Source organism: Gossypium hirsutum, chromosome A05, assembly GCF_007990345.1.
Source record: "Gossypium hirsutum isolate 1008001.06 chromosome A05, Gossypium_hirsutum_v2.1, whole genome shotgun sequence".
Lineage (NCBI taxonomy): Eukaryota > Viridiplantae > Streptophyta > Magnoliopsida > Malvales > Malvaceae > Gossypium > Gossypium hirsutum.
In genome coordinates, this window is record NC_053428.1 from 44,155,909 (window position 1) to 44,174,105 (window position 18,197).

Consider the following 18,197-nt stretch of genomic DNA (forward strand, 5'->3'; position numbering starts at 1 on the left):
ATTCCCCGAAAATAGAATTTATTCTAAGAAAATAAATTATCACTACTTTTTGGCAGAATAACGATATACTAAAATTCTATTAATAGCTCTACCATTTTCATATATTTATAGGGAGAGATAAGAGAATCCTAGTTGAATAGCACTTACACAAATAATATTTATTTAATAGAAAACGCACTCCTACTCCAATTGGAGAAGGGGTGGATGCAGGGGCGAAGCTAGAAAAATTTTTTAGGGAGGCCGGATGAAATTTTAATTTTTTATAGTTTATATATTTATAATTTATAAAGGATTAAATAAAAATTTTATAATTTTAGAGGGGCCAAAGTACAATTTTACCTTTACTAATTTAAAATTTTTAAAAAATTTTAAGGGCCTAAAATATAATTTTACATTTTAGGGGGACCAGGGCCCATGCCAGCCCCCCTGGCGTCGCCCCTGGGTGGATGACACGCCCTAGTAAAAACTACTAGTGTTACCGCCCCTCTTATCTTAAATGAGGAGATTTGGACCTCATTTGTATTGAGTTTAATTATATGTGCTTCTTAGATTTTTAACCCAACACATTATTATTTAATCCAACTCAATATTTGTTTTCTATTTTCCAAAATAAATATTATTTATTCTAGTAATTTAATTAACTAAATTAATTTCCAACTAAATAATTTTTTCAATCAAATTCTAATTCTATTAAAGTCATAAAAAATTTACCATAAAAGAATCTATAAGGAAATATATTTAATTTCCTTATTCGATGGATTCATAATGACTAATTAATTTAATTTCATTATTGAATTTCAATTATTTAATTATAATTACTTAAATAATAATTCGAAACCTTAAATTAATTCTCAAGTGATTTTTATATTTAGTGAGAAAGCACTTTCATTTGTAAATATGAGCAATTTCTTAACTTCATCATTTCCATTCATTTTTGTTCATTTGGTTCTAGCTGCAATTCATTTTTTGTTTCAACGTGCTAGTGGAGACACCAATTAGACATATATAATTAGGGCTCAAATAATTTATAACTAAGTTTCAGCTTTTCTACTTTAATTATAAACTTATTTAGTCACGAAGTCATTCCACTATAATATTGTGACTAAGCTCTCCATAATTACATACCATTACAAAAGCTACTTAATAAGTGATCGTCCAATGACCTTGCTATAAGTGTGTTACCCTCATAGGATATCGTTAATCTGTTTTGGGTAAATCATTTCTTCATTACATTTTCCTTAATGAAAAGTCAATTATTATCAAATAGTAATAAAACCTTTTATCACAAAGACAAACAACCCATGATCACGTTTACTTTTCATCTATCATGTAATGCTAATAAGAGGATATCATTTACCCATTAGTTGGGTTATGAATTCCACTATTGTGAATGACGTTACATACTGCAAAAGTTATATACCCAATGCACTAGCTTTCAGTTCCTTATCTATTTAAACTTAGACTTTTACTTACATCAAAGTATAGGAGTTATGCATACATAGTTCATCACCCACTTAGGATTAAGGTATGTAACGCTATGAACGTCACAAGTGAATAAATACATAAACGGGTCTAGGTCAATTGGGTCGTATAGGGCATACAGGCATGTGGGCCCAAATTTTAAATCTTTTCCCTCGGGCCATATTCGTCATATGAATCGAATGTAGCCCTTATGTAATGTACAAATTGGTATAAAAATCATGATTTCTGATGCTTTGTTAGTTATGATTCATGAACACCTAAGTAGTATGTTATATATGATAGCATGATCTGTTATATGTTAATATTATCTTAATATGATGTGTAAAGCATGTATGTCATACACGTATTTGTTATCTGTTTAGTTCTACATGTGCATTGGGATGGGATTGTAATTATGGAGGAAGAGTGAGTAGTTTAATTTATCTGTCGTATTTGGTGGCTCAGCCACATATTTCTGTTTTAGGCGGGTTACCGCATTTTGATCTGGCAGTTAATCTACATTTGTTCTGTAAAGAGATATAGGATCACTTAACAATGTGTAGGGTTGGATGGGTAGTTAATACCTTAATTGGTGTCTAGACGTGGTCGAAAATGATGTGTAGCGGATGGGGGTAGGATATGAATCTGTATCTGTTATGCATGTAATCTGTATCTGTTATGCATTGATGTATGTATTAGTTTCATAATCTGTTTAAGCATGTTAGCTGATTTATTGTGTGTAATGAGTTACACACTGAGCTCATAAGCTCACTTTTTGTTTGTTTGGTTCTCAGGTAATCCTAAAACATAGGACGGATCGGTGTGACGGGAGCTCGGTTTTACATATTTGCTTTGCATTTCTTTAAATTTCGTTCAGTTTAGTCTATTTTCATTCCATGGGATTGTTTTAAAATCTGATTTTATTTTTATTTTTCATTTAGAGCCGTTTAAGCGTTTTAGATGACACCATATCTTTTTGCAAGTTGGATTTCAAAATCAACTCGTGTTTTCCAAAACTTTAATTAACTAAGAAATTATGTTGCAAAACAAAGTGATTTTACTAGTGATCATCGGCAAAACTAATAAATTATTTAAAAGGAATTTTTTCTCATATAAACTGGAGTTTTATTCATTGCATGTTGGCTTAAATTATTTTTCTATTTCAAAATGGGTTTTGGATTTTCAAATGAACTTAGATAACACCTTCAGATTCGGTCATAATGTCTAAGTCGAGTTTGGGGTGTTACACAAATTTTAAATGCTACAATTACATTAATGTAAACAATAGTTGATTCAGTTTTAATTGTATTGGACAATTACTACTATATCAATAAAGAGGACTTGAATTTAAACACAATGGAATGCATCTTCCCTCTAATTTTAGGCTTTGAGAGATTTATCAATCAAAGTAGTTATTGTATATAAAAAAAGAAGTAAATAACCATTTCTATAAAACATAACTAATAATCCAAAATTATATTTTATCATTTTATTAAGAAATTTATTATTTGACGTTTTAAGTTTTATTAATTTCATAGGTAACAAATACCCCCAAAATTTTGATTATGTATAATATGTATAATCTTAATATATTATTCTCACATTATCGTGACAATGACAATTATATTTGAATATAAAACATTAATTTTAAAGTCACAATTACATTATCCAAGGACTCAATCTTACAATGATCATTACTTATAATCTCACGGGAATAATTCCCCCGCCCACGGCACATTAATCTTTGTTTTTAACACAAATTTATTTTGAACATTAGCTGTAGGGAAAAGAATACAACTAGAATCAACGAACATGGCAGGTTTCGAATCTAACTAAAATCACATGGCACAACTAAGTTTTGACCACAGCACCATCTTTCATGACACCCGCTTTATTTATCCGAACGAAACAATCAGATGAATAATCTCAGTCCAAATTGCGTTTCTTATAATGACCTTATGCATTTCAACAATTCTTATACTTATGTGATGAATCCTAACATAAAGGCAAATCCGACGGTGGTGCTGGGAGAGACTGTAATTCTCCAAATCCATTCTCAACCAGGAAAGCCATAGCCAAACCCCATGTGATGTGAACATCCAAGTGACAATGCATTAGCCACACACCTGTTAGCAAAAGAGTTTAGATTCAACCATCAAATGAAGGATTCATTGAGAGACCATTTGAAAGAATCTGAATACCTATTTAGTACCATTATTACCTGGGTTATCAGCAACGAATCTAATGACCGCCCATCCATTCGCAGGGACTGCAACCGTATTCCTTAGAGGTGGATCAACAAGGTTGAACTTAGATGTATCTCTTTTGGGATTGAAGTTTCCAAAACCGTCTGCAATGATGTAGAAATCGTATCCGTGAAGATGAATTGGGTGGTTCTCAGGTGCGATAATGCTTGTGCCTTGAAGCACAACCTGTACCCTTGAACCGAACTTTAATTTGTACAATTTAGTTCCGGTGATAGGTTGGAAGAGAGTTCGGCTCACATTCCCGGTATAATCGAATTTCACTGGTGGGGTTCCTGGAAAATCTGTGGTGAACACCCCTGGAATTCCCTGTTGGTGAGCTTGTAACAATGAGATGCTCCGAGGGAGCATGAATGAGACATTGTTCATGCTAGCAGCCAAACGTGTACCGTTTGGTCCTTGGCAGCGACTTCTACGAAAATTTGGTGGGCAGTTGTTGAGTCCTAAACCAATTGTGAAGAATAGGCTTTCGTTGATCTCAGTTGGGACTTGGACCTTTCGGGGACTTCTGAAGCTTCGGCTGAAGGCTGTAACGGTGTTGGTATCATTGTAGGCAGGCAGAGAAGGCATAATTGGTTTGGGTGCATTGCCCTTTTTGGAAGACTTGTATTCAAGAATGGCTGTTGTAGTAGTGTTGTCGAAGGGTACGTTTTGAGCGCTTTGGTAGGCTCGGGCTGCCATGTAATATCTAACCGGTCGCTGGTCTGCTTTGATCAGTACATCAGTGGTTTGGCCTGCACCTAGCATGAGTACTGAAGTGGTGAAGGGTTTGATGTAAGTGGCATCAACACCAACAACAGTGAGCTTATGGTTTGCCACTGCAAAGAAAAGCGGTTGGTTCAGGGCTGCATTGATGACTCTCAGGAGGTTGGTCTCACCGGCGTCTATGGGGATGATTGTGGTGTCTGCAAAAAAAAAAAAAATAGCGTGTCAATCTTATGGGAAATCATATCATATATATATGGAACTCAAGTTCGAAATTTGAAGAAGCAAACCTTTGCTGGAGCATTTGTATAGATCACCAGGTTGAGCATTGATGGTGTAAGCATCAGAGACATTTGGAGCTGCCCCTGTCCTTGTTGCTTCCCTCACAACATCAATGGGATTTGCATCCCACCATTGACCTTGTAGTCATAATCAACAATAATTAGATTCATTCAATCTAGGCATAGCCCTCATAATCAATTATCATTTCTCCAGACTGCTTGCTAATTAGGACTCATCATGTAGGTTATAAGTAATTACAAGTTTATATATTAATTAATTACCGAGTACAATTGGTGTTTCGAGGTTTGGCTTAGGAAAAGGGTAGGATTCGCCTAGTCTGGGACGGATGATGAGAGCTCCATAAACAGTGGCTCTAAGCCATGAGCTGTGAGCATGCCACCACAATGTTCCTTCTTGTCCTTGAATAGTAAACCTGTAGGTGTAACTTCCACCTGGTCTAATTGGGCACTAAGTCACGAATTCTGGTCCATCTGCCCATCCGGTTCTCATTTACCGTACACCATGCCTATAAATGAAAGTGGTTATGGTAGTTCAAAATATATACATACCAGCAGCAGATACAAATGTGTAAATGAGTATATATATGTTTATAGACTTAATAAGTGCTACAATAAATTATACGGTTAACCATTTTCATGATATGAAAATTTATAGTAATCTTTCCTGTTAAAATATTAATTTCGAAACCAATACTTAGGCTATACTATATAATGTATTATTGAATGTGCAATAATTGAAATACCAGTGAATGGTGACATTGTATCTGGCTTTGTTAACAACTTTAACTTCAAGGGAGTCACCATTCCTGACCTCCAAGGTAGGTCCAGGAAACATGCCATTTACAGTAATCCTGTTGTGAGTGTTGCACAGCCTCTTCACTGGTGTTGCTTGGATCTGTTTCATTCATAATTTAGTTAACTAATCAAATTAAAAGAAACAAGAAAGACTCGCTAGAAAATATAAAGAAATAACAAAGAAACAAGCAAAGCCACTTGATAAACTAAATAGCTAGGAAACGAGAGGATCAAAGAATAAGGAAAAGAAAACACACGACAAATTGATGTCGTTGAACTTCTCCACTTGTTAAGGACAATAATGTAGAAGAAATGAGAAGGAAAAGGCTGAGGAACATGATGGAAAAATTCTTGAGAGTCTCCATATGTAGCGAAGTAGCTAGATTGAAATAATTGCCTTTTTTGTTCGAGGATAAGTTGCTCGCAGAGACAGGTGATTTTTATAGGAAGATACGTTGTTTGAACAAAATGGTTCCACGCAAATATAGTCAAGTGGTCGACCCCGGCTTAAGTGGTTGTTACACCCACAAGCCTGTGTATTAAAAGTGAATAATTAGTTTCATGAATGCAGCCTTTGCTTCCTTCACAAACTATTTTTTTACTGTTCCTGTAAATCAGAACTTTTAATTAGTCAATTAATTAAAACCAGCTGGTTCTTGATTAGTAATATTTTCCATCTATATTCTAACGCACGACCCGTTACATGATAAAACTAGAAAAGCTTCAACATTCGTGAACAGGAAACATATAATATTCTTCTGACTTGGATTTCAGAAATCAAGATAATGTTTCCTACGCCATGGAGAGAATGTTCTTGAATTTCAGAAATTAAAAGTGTTCAAGACTTGGCTATTACCGAATCTTTTAAAAAGCCATTTGCTCAAAATCGACCTAGGATGATCTTGAGTAAATATTGTTGTTTCTTTCATTATTCAAAAAGTAATGAATTTATTTAATATAAGCCAACTAAACTATACCTAAAAAAAATTAATAAGAATTAATATCTTATAATTTAATTAATAAATATTTTACTTAATTTGAGCTAAAATGTGTAAAGATCTTTAAAAATTTGAAGATAAAAACGTAATTAATCTTTAAAATTAAACGAGGATTTTGTGTCTGAAGAGCTTGAAAATAAAAAAGAAATAACTAATTTCTGGAGAAAAATATTAATTTGGTGTTTGGCAAAATTTTTAAAAGAGACGTAGAATGGGAGGGAATGAAACGGTGGGTGGTTCAAATAACCAGCTAAATTTTAAAAAAATTAGGTTTTTTTTCTCCTCTGACCACCTACAATTTTTCCTTTTCCAAATTGGTTTTTTTTTCAATTAAAACCAATTTCAAAATTATTTTCAAATCAAATCTCGTTTTTAAAATTCGTTTTAAACAAATTAATTCTCGAGCTCTTAATTTTAGCCTCTTAACCTAAAATTTTTAATTCTAATTATTTAATATTTTATTTAATTATTCCTAATTATTTAATTATCTAACTTAATTACGATTTCTGGTTCACTAACCCCAGGTTCATTAACCCAGTTTTTGTGATGTGACATGTTTAGAAGTCAGGATGTATATAGCTCATAAGAGTAAGATCTCCTCTGAAATACACAATCATATAATCCATCGTTCTCAGTAAATACTTGAGTATATGTTTAACTAGTTGCTAGTGTCTTGGATAGGGGTTTGCCTTATATCGACTTACCAACCCTATTGCAAAATAATTATGTAAATGTATGCATAACATAGAATATATGAGACTTCCTACTACTGAAGCATAAGGAGCCTTTCTCATATATTCTCTTTCTTCCATCGTCTTAGGACAATATTCCAAAGAAAGATGAAAGCTCGATATAGAGGGTTAAGTTCCCTTCTTTGAATCAGTCATTACATAGCGTTCCAATATCTTGTCTATGTATGAAGCTTATGATAATGCTATCACCTTGTTCTTTTGATCAAAAGTTAGTTTCTCCCAATTCATTCATGCTAAATTGTTGAGTTAGCCATAGTTTAACCGATGACAATGTCAATACATCATTTTCAATGAGTAGAATCTCATTGACGTATAAAATGAGAAATACCATCCTTTTGTTCCCAATATGTCATCGACATATAAACCACTTAATCAAATCTTTGATTCCATGATTAGGATGCTTGCTTAAGCCTGTATATGATATAAGAAGTTTGAAAACTTTATGTTAATCTCTTTTAGTTATATATTCATCGGATTGCATCATATAAACGCTCTCTTGAAGATAGTCGTTTAAGAATGTCGTATTGACATCATTTGTCAAATCCCATAATTAAGAGTTGACACAATGGATAATAATATGAGGATCGAATTGAGCATGTCAACTAGAGAGAAGATTTCTTCATAATTGATACTTTCTTTCTTAGTGTATCTTTTTGCTACAAGTCTAGCCTTTATAAGTTTCGACTTTTCCACCTCCATTTCTTTTCTTCTTGTAGATCCATTTACACCCTATGGGTTTTATCCTTTCCTGTAAGTCTACAAGTTCTCAGACTAAGTTAGATTTCATAGAATCCATCTCATCTTTCATATTTATTTCAAGAGCTTAGAATCAACACTTTGCATCACTTCATCAGATGTGAATGGGTCATCATCTTCTTGTTCAAGAACTTTTTCTAGATTGGAAGAACTCTGTGACAGCCCTAAATTGACCCTAGTCAGAAAGTGGTTTCGGGACCATAAAACCGAGTCATAAAAATAATTAACCGTTATATTTGATGCTTATTATATGTATATAGGCATGTGTGAAAATTTCATGTTTGAATTTTGTTAATTGTAAGTGAATTTTGCTAAATAGGACTTGTGTGAGAAAATTTAGAAATGTGCTAGGCAAATGTTAAAGTGGCCTATTGATGCATGTTAGAAAATGTTGTCCTTGCATGTCAAATTATCCAAAACTTAGGATGGTGGCCGGCCATGCTATGGGTTAAAATGTATTATAAACATTTTATGTTAGTGTTTTATGTTAGGAATAATAAAATAAAGAACATGGGTAATAAAATAATAGTGGTTAGTAGGAGGAGAAACAAAAAAAAAATTTGTGTGGTTGCTCCTCCATTGCCGTGAATTGAAGGAAGAAAACAAAGAAAAAAAATGTGTTCATCTTTTAACATCCTTGGCCGAAAATGCTAAGAAGAAGGGGGAAGGGGAAGTAAAATATTCGGCCACTCCTTCTAGTCTTGAGGAAGGTATGTTTGATGTTATTCCATGAAATTCATGCATATTTTTAGATGTTAGTTTGAATTCTACCTAGCCCATGGTTTAAATTCTTTTTGCTACTTGATGGAGATGATACTCGGCCATGGATGTTGTCATTCCTGGTTGGTGTTGATGTTGTGTTGATGAGGTATCAAGTTATTTTAGTAACCCATGTCAAAATTATGAAAATCATGGTATGGTGTCTTGAGCATTCGGCCATGGTAGGAAGTAGAAGAGAAATATGGTTGTTGTTCATGTTATTTGGATGAAAAAAAAGGAGGGTTAGTAGTTAGATGAAGTAGAGTCTAACAAATGAGCACATATGTGCATTAGTTGCTAGATGGAGAAAAATCGGCTAGCAAGTTGTGTACTAAGGCCGAATATGATTTTGAATATTATTGAGTAATGCATGTGTTGAATTGATGGAATGGAGAGGATGCTTTAATTATGTTATGAACAATTATATGTTAAATTAAGGTTTGCTAAGCTAGCTATTAAGGTGAAGTGCAAATGTTAGTATTTGATTACTAGTGTATATATGTGTATTAGCCGAGTTTTGAACTTGAAACAAAATGGTGTTTAGTCAATACAAGTGACCATACTTGTAGAATGTATTAAGTATACAATCGGCCTCAACATAGACATGCCTATTCGGCCACATGAATGAATACATAGATTGATGTTGTACGTTCTGCTATAGGTAAGCGTATTGATGGCTTTATCTTGACTTAGAAAATCGGCTAAAGGAGAATATTGGCTAATATGTTGAATTTGATTCATGATTTCATACATATATGACTCTAATGCCTAATATACATGGGCTAAGTACCTTGAATTTCTCTTTGATGTTCAAAATGATTAAATCAATTTATTTGTTAAATTAAGCTCAAGAGCAAAGGGGAACTAAATCCGATAAAGGAAAGGAAAAGGTGATCGAATAGACATTGAAATCGTTCGACAACATCCGAGGTAAGTTTTCGAGTAATGGAACTTAGATTATGATTCGATTAGGTCATGACATATAAGTATGACAAATAAACGGTGATATAATGATTCTACTTGAATTATATATTGAGGTGATTAGTTTATACCTATGACGGGTAGCCGAATTTGTATAGAGATCATGTTATAAAGCCAATCAAAATCATGCTCTTTGTATGTGGCTATTGAGCCGAAATTAGTAAGTGTGATAAGTGTCTTGTGTTTGAGCTTTGGTAATGAAAATGAAATATGGATGTGTCATGATTTATTGATATATGTGCATGGTTATTCGAATGATATCCGGGCTAAGTCCCGAAGGTTTTTATGCTAGTGACTATATCCGGACTAAGATCCGAAGGCATTTGTGCGAGTTGCTATATCCGGGCTAAGACCCGAAGGCATTTGTGCGAGTTGCTATATCCGGGCTAAGACCCGAAGGCATTTGTGCTAGCGACTATATCCGGGCTAAGTCCCGAAGGCATTTATGCTAGTGACCATATCCGAGCTAAGACCCGAAGGTCTTGTGCGAGTGGTTATATCCGGCTAAATCCTGAAGATACTTGGGTTTGGGAATGAGCGATCTTGCTGTAATAATTTCAATTAATACGCTCGTAAAATCCCAACGATGAGGTATGTTTCGTATATGCATTGGAATAATTGATTCCTTTTAAATAGTATTCGCTCAATCGATTAACAAGCTTCCGGCCTTTAGTCAAGTTGATTCCTTATGTATGAATATAAGGGTTGGAAATGTGAAGTAGGTACGATTTTGAGAATATGTGTATATGAAATTATTCGTTTAGTCATATGAATGCTATACTTCAGTTGTGCATGATTTCATTACTCAAAACTTACTAAGCATTAAATGCTTATTCCGTTTCTTTGATTCTCTGTTTTATAGATTTTGGTTCGTTAGCTATCAGACTCGAGAGTGTCAAAGTCGAAGTCATCCACACTATCAAAGCCCTTTTGGTACTCTTTTAGATGAACTCTGAAAATGACATGTATAGGACTGCCCTTTTGTTGTTGGTCATGTACCTTTTGGTATTGTATAAATTTGGATAGCCATGCGAAAATGGCTTATATATCTTGAGCATAGCATTATAATCATTTTGTATATTGTTCATTGAGTGGTATGGAAATGCTTGGTAACGATTAGCCATTGGAATGGTTAATCACGATCATTTTAGTGCTATGTACGACAAATGGCTAGTTGATCCATGGAAAATCATGAAATAGGTATAGTCTACCTTAAAAACAGATGCTGACAGCAGTAGTGATGTGAATTTGAAAAATCACTAAAAATAGTAGGAATGGAATTAAATAGTGAATAAATTATGAAATCGAACCTTGATGAGTCTATTTTTATATGGAATAAACGAAACGTTCATATGAGCCGTATTTTAAGGGATGTTTAAGTTTTCGTGAAATAGGGCCAGAGCGACTTCTGGATCCCCTGTTCTGAATTTGGAAATTCACTATAAATTAACCAGAGATAATTAGAAGTCATGCCCTATATGTACAGATTCCTTTTCGAGTTTTGTTTCTTTAGAAACAAACGGCATAAGTATTGAAGACCTGTACAGGAAGATATCTAAGTCGTAATGCATGAAGGTCAGAGTAGTCGAACCCTGTAACAGGAGAGATTTAACTAATAAACTGTACTAATTGGCCCAACCAAAAATTCTAGAAAAAAGTTGTAGATGAATATATGAGTCTAGTTTCAGAGAAAATTTATGGAATTAGTTTTTGAGTTTTGGAACTCGAGATGTGATTTTTAAGGTGATAGTGACGCAGTTACCCAGCTTGTCTGGAAATGGTAAAATGAACTGTATAAATAAGTGAATGAAGTCCGTTAACACCTCGTGTCTGACTCCGGAAACGGTCTCGGGTACGGGGTGGTACAATTTTATTGGTATCAGAGCTACGGTTTAGTCGATTCTAAGACTACCGTAATACGTTTGGGTCTAGCTATACATGCCATTAGGTTTTTATTTGATAGTGTGGTGATTTCTGACAGTTAAAATGTGTTTCCTTATAGAAATGGATCCCGATCCCAACCGAACAGTAGCTGATGATCTTGAGAGTGTAGCGCCTGCTCCCGCACAAGGGACAACGCTGGCGGACTCTCAACCTATTGCTAGTAATCAGAATGATGAAGCTAGACAAGCTTTTTATAGCGTGATGAATGATTGGTTCAACCAATACATTCAAACTAATACAGCTGTTCCACAACCTCCATTCCCGACTAATACAACCCCCGCACCTACAATACCTCCGGTAACTGACCAAATAAGGTCAAATAAGCCCCCAGTTGACAGAATCCGAAAACATGGGGCTACTGAATTTAAAGCTGCGGACAGTGATGATGCCGAGCAAGCTGAATTTTGGTTGGACAACACTATTCGGGTACTCGATGAACTATCTTGCACACCCGATGAATGCCTAAAGTGTACTATCTCCTTGCTACGTGATTCGACCTACTATTGGTGGAATACGTTGATTTCTGTTGTGCCCAGAGAGCAAGTAACTTGGGAGTTTTTCCAAACCGAGTTTCGAAAAAAGTATATCAGTCAGAGATTCATTGATCAAAAACGGAAGGAATTTCTTGAACTTAAACAAGGTTCCATGTCGGTTATTGATTATGAACGAAAGTTTGTAAGGCTTAGTCGGTACGCTCGAGAATGCATTTCTTCAGAAGCTGTGATGTGTAAACATTTCGAGGATGGACTGAACGATGATATAAAGCTGTATGTTAGCATTTTAGAAATCCGAGAATTTGTGGTACTTGTCGAGCAAGCTTGCAAAGCCGAGGAGCTCAGTAAGGAGAAAAGAAAAACTGATATGGGAGCAAAGGAGTTTTGTAAGAGATCTTCGAGAAAGCCCTTTCAACAGTCATCGAAGAAATTTAGAGATGATTTAGGCCGATCTAGAGACACTTCGGGCTTTTCTAGACGAGATCGTGATCGACCCCCTGTGAGTGCATGAGTCACTTCGGTCGCCAATGTTAGAAATGATCGTCGAGACAGAACGGAATGCCAGTATTGTGGTAAATGGCATTCGGGGAGTTGTAGATTCCATGACCGCTCCTGTTACAAGTGCGGATCAGCTGACCACTTTATTAAAGATTGCCCGAGATTTTCTGAACAGAATGTAAATCAGAGTGGGAAACCGGGTGCTACTACTGCTCGGGGTAGACCATCTAGAAATACGGGCAATGCTAGTGGCGGTCAGAGAGGATCTAGAGATGCTACAACCAGATCTGAGGCTCGTGCTCCTGCTAGAGCTTATGCTATACGCGCACGCGAGGATGCTTCCTCGCCAGATGTTATTACCGGTACTTTTACTCTCTTTGATACTAATGTGATTGCTTTGATTGACCCTGGTTCTACTCATTCTTATATATGTGAAACCTTAGCATCCAGTAAGACTTTACCTATTGAGTCTACTGAGTTCGTAATTCGGGTGTCAAATCCCTTGGGTCGTTATGTGCTTGTCGACAAGGTGTGTAAGAAATGCCCCTTAATAATCCGAGGCTCCTGTTTTCCGGCTGACCTGATGCTTTTACCGTTTGATTAATTTGATGTTATCCTCGGTATGGATTGGTTGACCGTACATGATGCAATTGTAAATTGCAAAAAAAAAAACCATTGATTTGAGGTGTGTAAATAACGAGATAATCCGAGTTGAGTCTACTGACTTGAATGGGTTGCCAGCTGTAATATCATCGATGTTGGCTCAGAAATATGTAAGAAAGGGGTGTGAAGCATACCTTGCGTATGTACTTGATGACAAAGAGTTAGAAAAGAAACCTGAATCTGTGTCGGTGGTTTGTGAATACCCGGATGTTTTTCCCGAAAAATTACCGGGTTTACCACCTGTTCGGGAGGTAGAGTTTGGTATTGAGCTTGTACCTAGGACTACACCGATTTCGATAGCTCCGTATCGTATGGCGCCAACCGAGTTAAAAGAGTTGAAAGCTCAGTTGCAAGAGTTGACGGATAGAGGTTTCGCTCGACCAAGTTTCTCACCTTGGGGTGCACCAGTATTGTTTGTGAAAAAGAAGGATGGAACCATGAGGTTGTGCATCGACTATCGTCAGCTGAATAAAGTGACAATAAAGAACAAATATCTGTTACCGCGTATTGATGATTTGTTTGATCAACTAAAGGGAGCCTCGGTGTTTTCAAAGATAGATTTGAGATCGGGTTATTATCAGTTGCGAATTTGAGATTCGGATATACCCAAAACTGCTTTCAGAACGAGATACGGTCACTACGAATTCTTAGTGATGCCGTTTGGGCTCACTAATGCCCCCGCAGTATTTATGGATCTGATGAATCGGATATTCAGACCGTATTTAGATCGGTTTGTAGTTGTGTTTATCGATGATATTTTGGTCTATTCGAGAAATGAAACCGATCATGCTGAACACCTGGGATTAGTGTTGCAAAATTTACGGGATAAGCAGTTGTATGCTAATTTCAGTAAGTGCGAGTTCTGGTTAAGAGAGGTTAGCTTCTTGGGACATGTGGTATCTGCATCGGGTATTCGTGTTGATCCGAGCAAAATTTCAGCCATACTTAACTGGAAGCCTCCGAGAAATATTACTGAAGTTCGGAGTTTTTTGGGACTTGCCGGTTACTACAGACGCTTTGTAAAGGGTTTCTCGATGATAGCCACACCAATAACGAAACTACTTCAGAAAGATGTTAAGTTTGAATGGACAGAAAAGTGTCAGAAAAGTTTCGATCAACTGAAAACTTATTTGACTGAAGCTCCAGTACTAGTGCAGCCCGAATCAGGCAAAGAGTTTGTCATTTATAGTGATGCATCCCTACATGGGTTGGGTTGCGTATTGATGCAAGAGGGTCGAGTTGTAGCTTATGCGTCGAGACAACTGAAGCCACATGAGAAAAATTATCCTACCCATGATCTCGAACTAGCTGCCATCGTGTTCGCTTTGAAAATATGGCGACATTACTTATTTGGTGAGAAGTGCCATGTATATTCGGATCACAAAAGTCTTAAATATTTGATGACTCAAAGAGACTTGAATCTGCGACAAAGACGTTGGCTCGAGTTGTTAAAAGATTATGAGCTTGTCATTGACTATCACCCGGGAAAGGCTAATGTGGTTGCGGATGCTTTAAGTCGTAAATCACTATTTGCTTTACGAGCAATGAATGTACATTTGTCTATTCTATCCGACAATGTGTTAGTAGCAGAATTAAAGGCCAAACCATTGTTGATTAATCAAATTCGTGAAGCTCAGAAAGTCGATGATGAATTGGTTGTAAGACGAGCTGAATATGTTTCGAATATGGAATCAGAGTTTCAAATTGATGATGACGATTGTTTGAGGTTCAGAAGTCGTTTGTGTGTTCCAAGAAATTCAGAACTTATTTTGATGATTCTGAACGAAGCTTATTGTAGCCGAATGTCAATTCACCCGGGGAGTACGAAAATGTACAACGATCTGAGACGTCAGTTTTGGTGGCATGGTATGAAACGAGACATTTCCGATTTTGTTTCAAAGTGTTTAATATGCCAACAAGTGAAGGCGGAACATCAAGTGCCTACAGGTTTACTTCAGCCGATTATGATACCTGAATGGAAATGGGATCGAGTCACGATGGATTTTGTATCTGGGTTGCCATTGTCGGCAACTAAGAAAGATGCGATTTGGGTTGTTGTTGATAGACTGACTAAGTCGGCTCATTTTATTCCGGTACGTACGGATTATTCATTGGATAAATTAGCTGAAATTTATGTTTCTCAGATTGTAAGATTACACGGGGTACCCATTTCTATTGTGTCGGACAGAGATCCGAGATTCACCTCGCAATTTTGGAAGAAATTGCAAGAAGCTTTGGGTACCAAGTTGTATTTTAGCACTGCTTTTCATTCCCAAACCGATGGTCAATCCGAGCGGATAATTCAGATACTCGAGGATATGTTGAGATGTTGCATCCTTGAGTTTAATGGTTCATGGGAACGGTATTTACCTTTGATTGAATTCGCTTACAACAATAGTTTTTAATCAAGTATTAAGATGGCACCTTACGAGGCTTTGTACGGTCGTAAATGCCGCACACCATTGTTTTGGACGGAGCTCTGTGAAAGTAAAATTTTCGGAGTTGATTTGATTAAAGATGCTGAGCAGAAAGTAAAAATAATTCGTGAAAGTCTGAAGGCAGCATCCGATCATCAGAAGTCGTACGCGGATTTAAAACGAAGAGATATTGAGTATCAGGTGGGAGACGAAGTGTTTCTCAAGGTTTCACCTTGGAAAAAGATACTCAGATTTGGCCGTAAGGGCAAACTGAGTCCGAGATTCATTGGGCCGTATGAAATCTCCGAACGAGTTGGTCTAGTTGCATATAGGTTGCTTTTACCCCCTGAACTTGAAAGGATTCACAACGTTTTTCATGTTTCGATGCTTCGATGTTACAGATCTGATCCTTCGCACATAATTAGTCCATCAGAGGTTGAAATTCAATCTGACTTGAGTTATGAAGAAGAGCCGATTCGTATCCTAGCTCGTGAAGTGAAAGAGTTGCGAAACAAAAGGGTTCCGTTAGTAAAGGTGTTGTGGCTCAAACACGGAATCGAAGAAGCTACTTGGGAAACCGAGAACTCTATGAAAGAACGATACCCAAACCTATTTACCGGTAAGATTTTCGGGGACGAAAATTTCTTAAGTGGGGGAGAGTTGTGACAGCCCTAAATTGACCCTAGTCAAAAAGTGGTTTCGGGACCACAAAACCGAGTCATAAAAATAATTAACCGTTATATTTGATGCTTATTATATGTATATAGGCATGTGTGAAAATTTCATGTTTGAATTTTGTTAATTGTAAGTGAATTTTGCTAAATAGGACTTGTGTGAGAAAATTTAGAAATGTGCTAGGCAAATGTTAAAGTGGCCTATTGATGCATGTTAGAAAATGTTGTCCTTGCATGTCAAATTATCCAAAACTTAGGATGGTGGCCGGCCATGCTATAGGTTAAAATGTATTATAAACATTTTATGTTAGTGTTTTATGTTAGGAATAATAAAATAAAGAACATGGGTAATAAAATAATAGTGGTTAGTAGGAGGAGAAACAAAAAAAAAATTTGTGTGGTTGCTCCTCCATTGTCGTGAATTGAAGGAAGAAAACAAAGAAAAAAATGTGTTCATCTTTTAACATCCTTGGCCGAAAATGCTAAGAAGAAGGGGAAGGGGAAGTAAAATATTCGGCCACTCCTTCTAGTCTTGAGGAAGGTATGTTTGATGTTATTCCATGAAATTCATGCATATTTTTAGATGTTAGTTTGAATTCTACCTAGCCCATGGTTTAAATTCTTTTTGCTACTTGATGGAGATGATACTCGTCCATGGATGTTGTCATTCTTGGTTGGTGTTGATGTTGTGTTGATGAGGTATCAAGTTATTTTAGTAACCCATGTCAAAATTATGAAAATCATGGTATGGTGTCTTGAGCATTCGGCCATGGTAAAAAGTAGAAGAGAAATATGGTTGTTGTTCATGTTATTTGGATGAAAAAAAAAGGGGGGGTTAGTAGTTAGATGAAGTAGAGTCTAACAAATGAGCACATATGTGCATTAGTTGCTAGATGGAGAAAAATCGGCTAGCAAGTTATGTACTAAGGCCGAATATAATTTTGAATATTATTGAGTAATGCATGTGTTGAATTGATGGAATGGAGAGGATGCTTTAATTATGTTATGAACAATTATATGTTAAATTAAGGTTTGCTAAGCTAGCTATTAAGGTGAAGTGCAAATGTTAGTATTTGATTACTAGTGTATATATGTGTATTGTTAGTATTTGATTGCTAGTGTATATATATGTATTAGCCGAGTTTTGAACTTGAAACAAAATGGTGTTTAGTCAATACAAGTGACCATACTTGTAGAATGTATTAAGTATACAATCGGCCTCAACATAGACATGCCTATTCGGCCACATGAATGAATACATAGATTGATGTTGTACGTTCGGCTATAGGTAAGCATATTGATGGCTTTATCTTGACTTAGAAAATCGGCTAAAGGAGAATATTGGCTAATATGTTGAATTTGATTCATGATTTCATACATATATGACTCTAATGCCTAATATACATGGGCTAAGTACCTTGAATTTCTCTTTGATGTTCAAAATGATTAAATCAATTTATTTGTTAAATTAAGCTCAAGAGCAAAGGGGAACTAAATCTGATAAAGGAAAGGAAAAGGTGATCGAATAGACGTTGAAATCGTTCAACAACATCCGAGGTAAGTTTTCGAGTAATGGAACTTAGATTATGATTCGATTAGGTTATGACATATAAGTATGACAAATAAACGGTGATATAATGATTTTACTTGAATTATATATTGAGGTGATTAGTTTACACCTATGATGGGTAGCCGAATGTGTATAGAGATCATGTTATAAAGCCAATCAAAATC

At 35.8% G+C, this 18,197-nt stretch overlaps 1 protein-coding gene across 1 annotated transcript in view; it reads right to left on the reverse strand.

Annotated features, from left to right (window-relative positions):
- Positions 1-3,175: 3,175 nt before the first annotated feature.
- LOC121228936 (laccase-12) overlaps positions 3,176-18,197 on the reverse strand; it is a 28,432-nt gene continuing 13,410 nt past the window's right edge. Inside the window, exons 3-7 of the mRNA XM_041111971.1 lie at positions 5,476-5,627; positions 5,001-5,145; positions 4,721-4,856; positions 3,683-4,630; positions 3,176-3,587 (exon numbers count right to left, since the gene is read on the reverse strand). Coding sequence (XP_040967905.1) covers positions 3,457-3,587; positions 3,683-4,630; positions 4,721-4,856; positions 5,001-5,145; positions 5,476-5,627 — 1,512 coding nt within the window. The 3' untranslated portion in view covers positions 3,176-3,456. The remainder of the gene's footprint in view (positions 3,588-3,682; positions 4,631-4,720; positions 4,857-5,000; positions 5,146-5,475; positions 5,628-18,197) is intronic.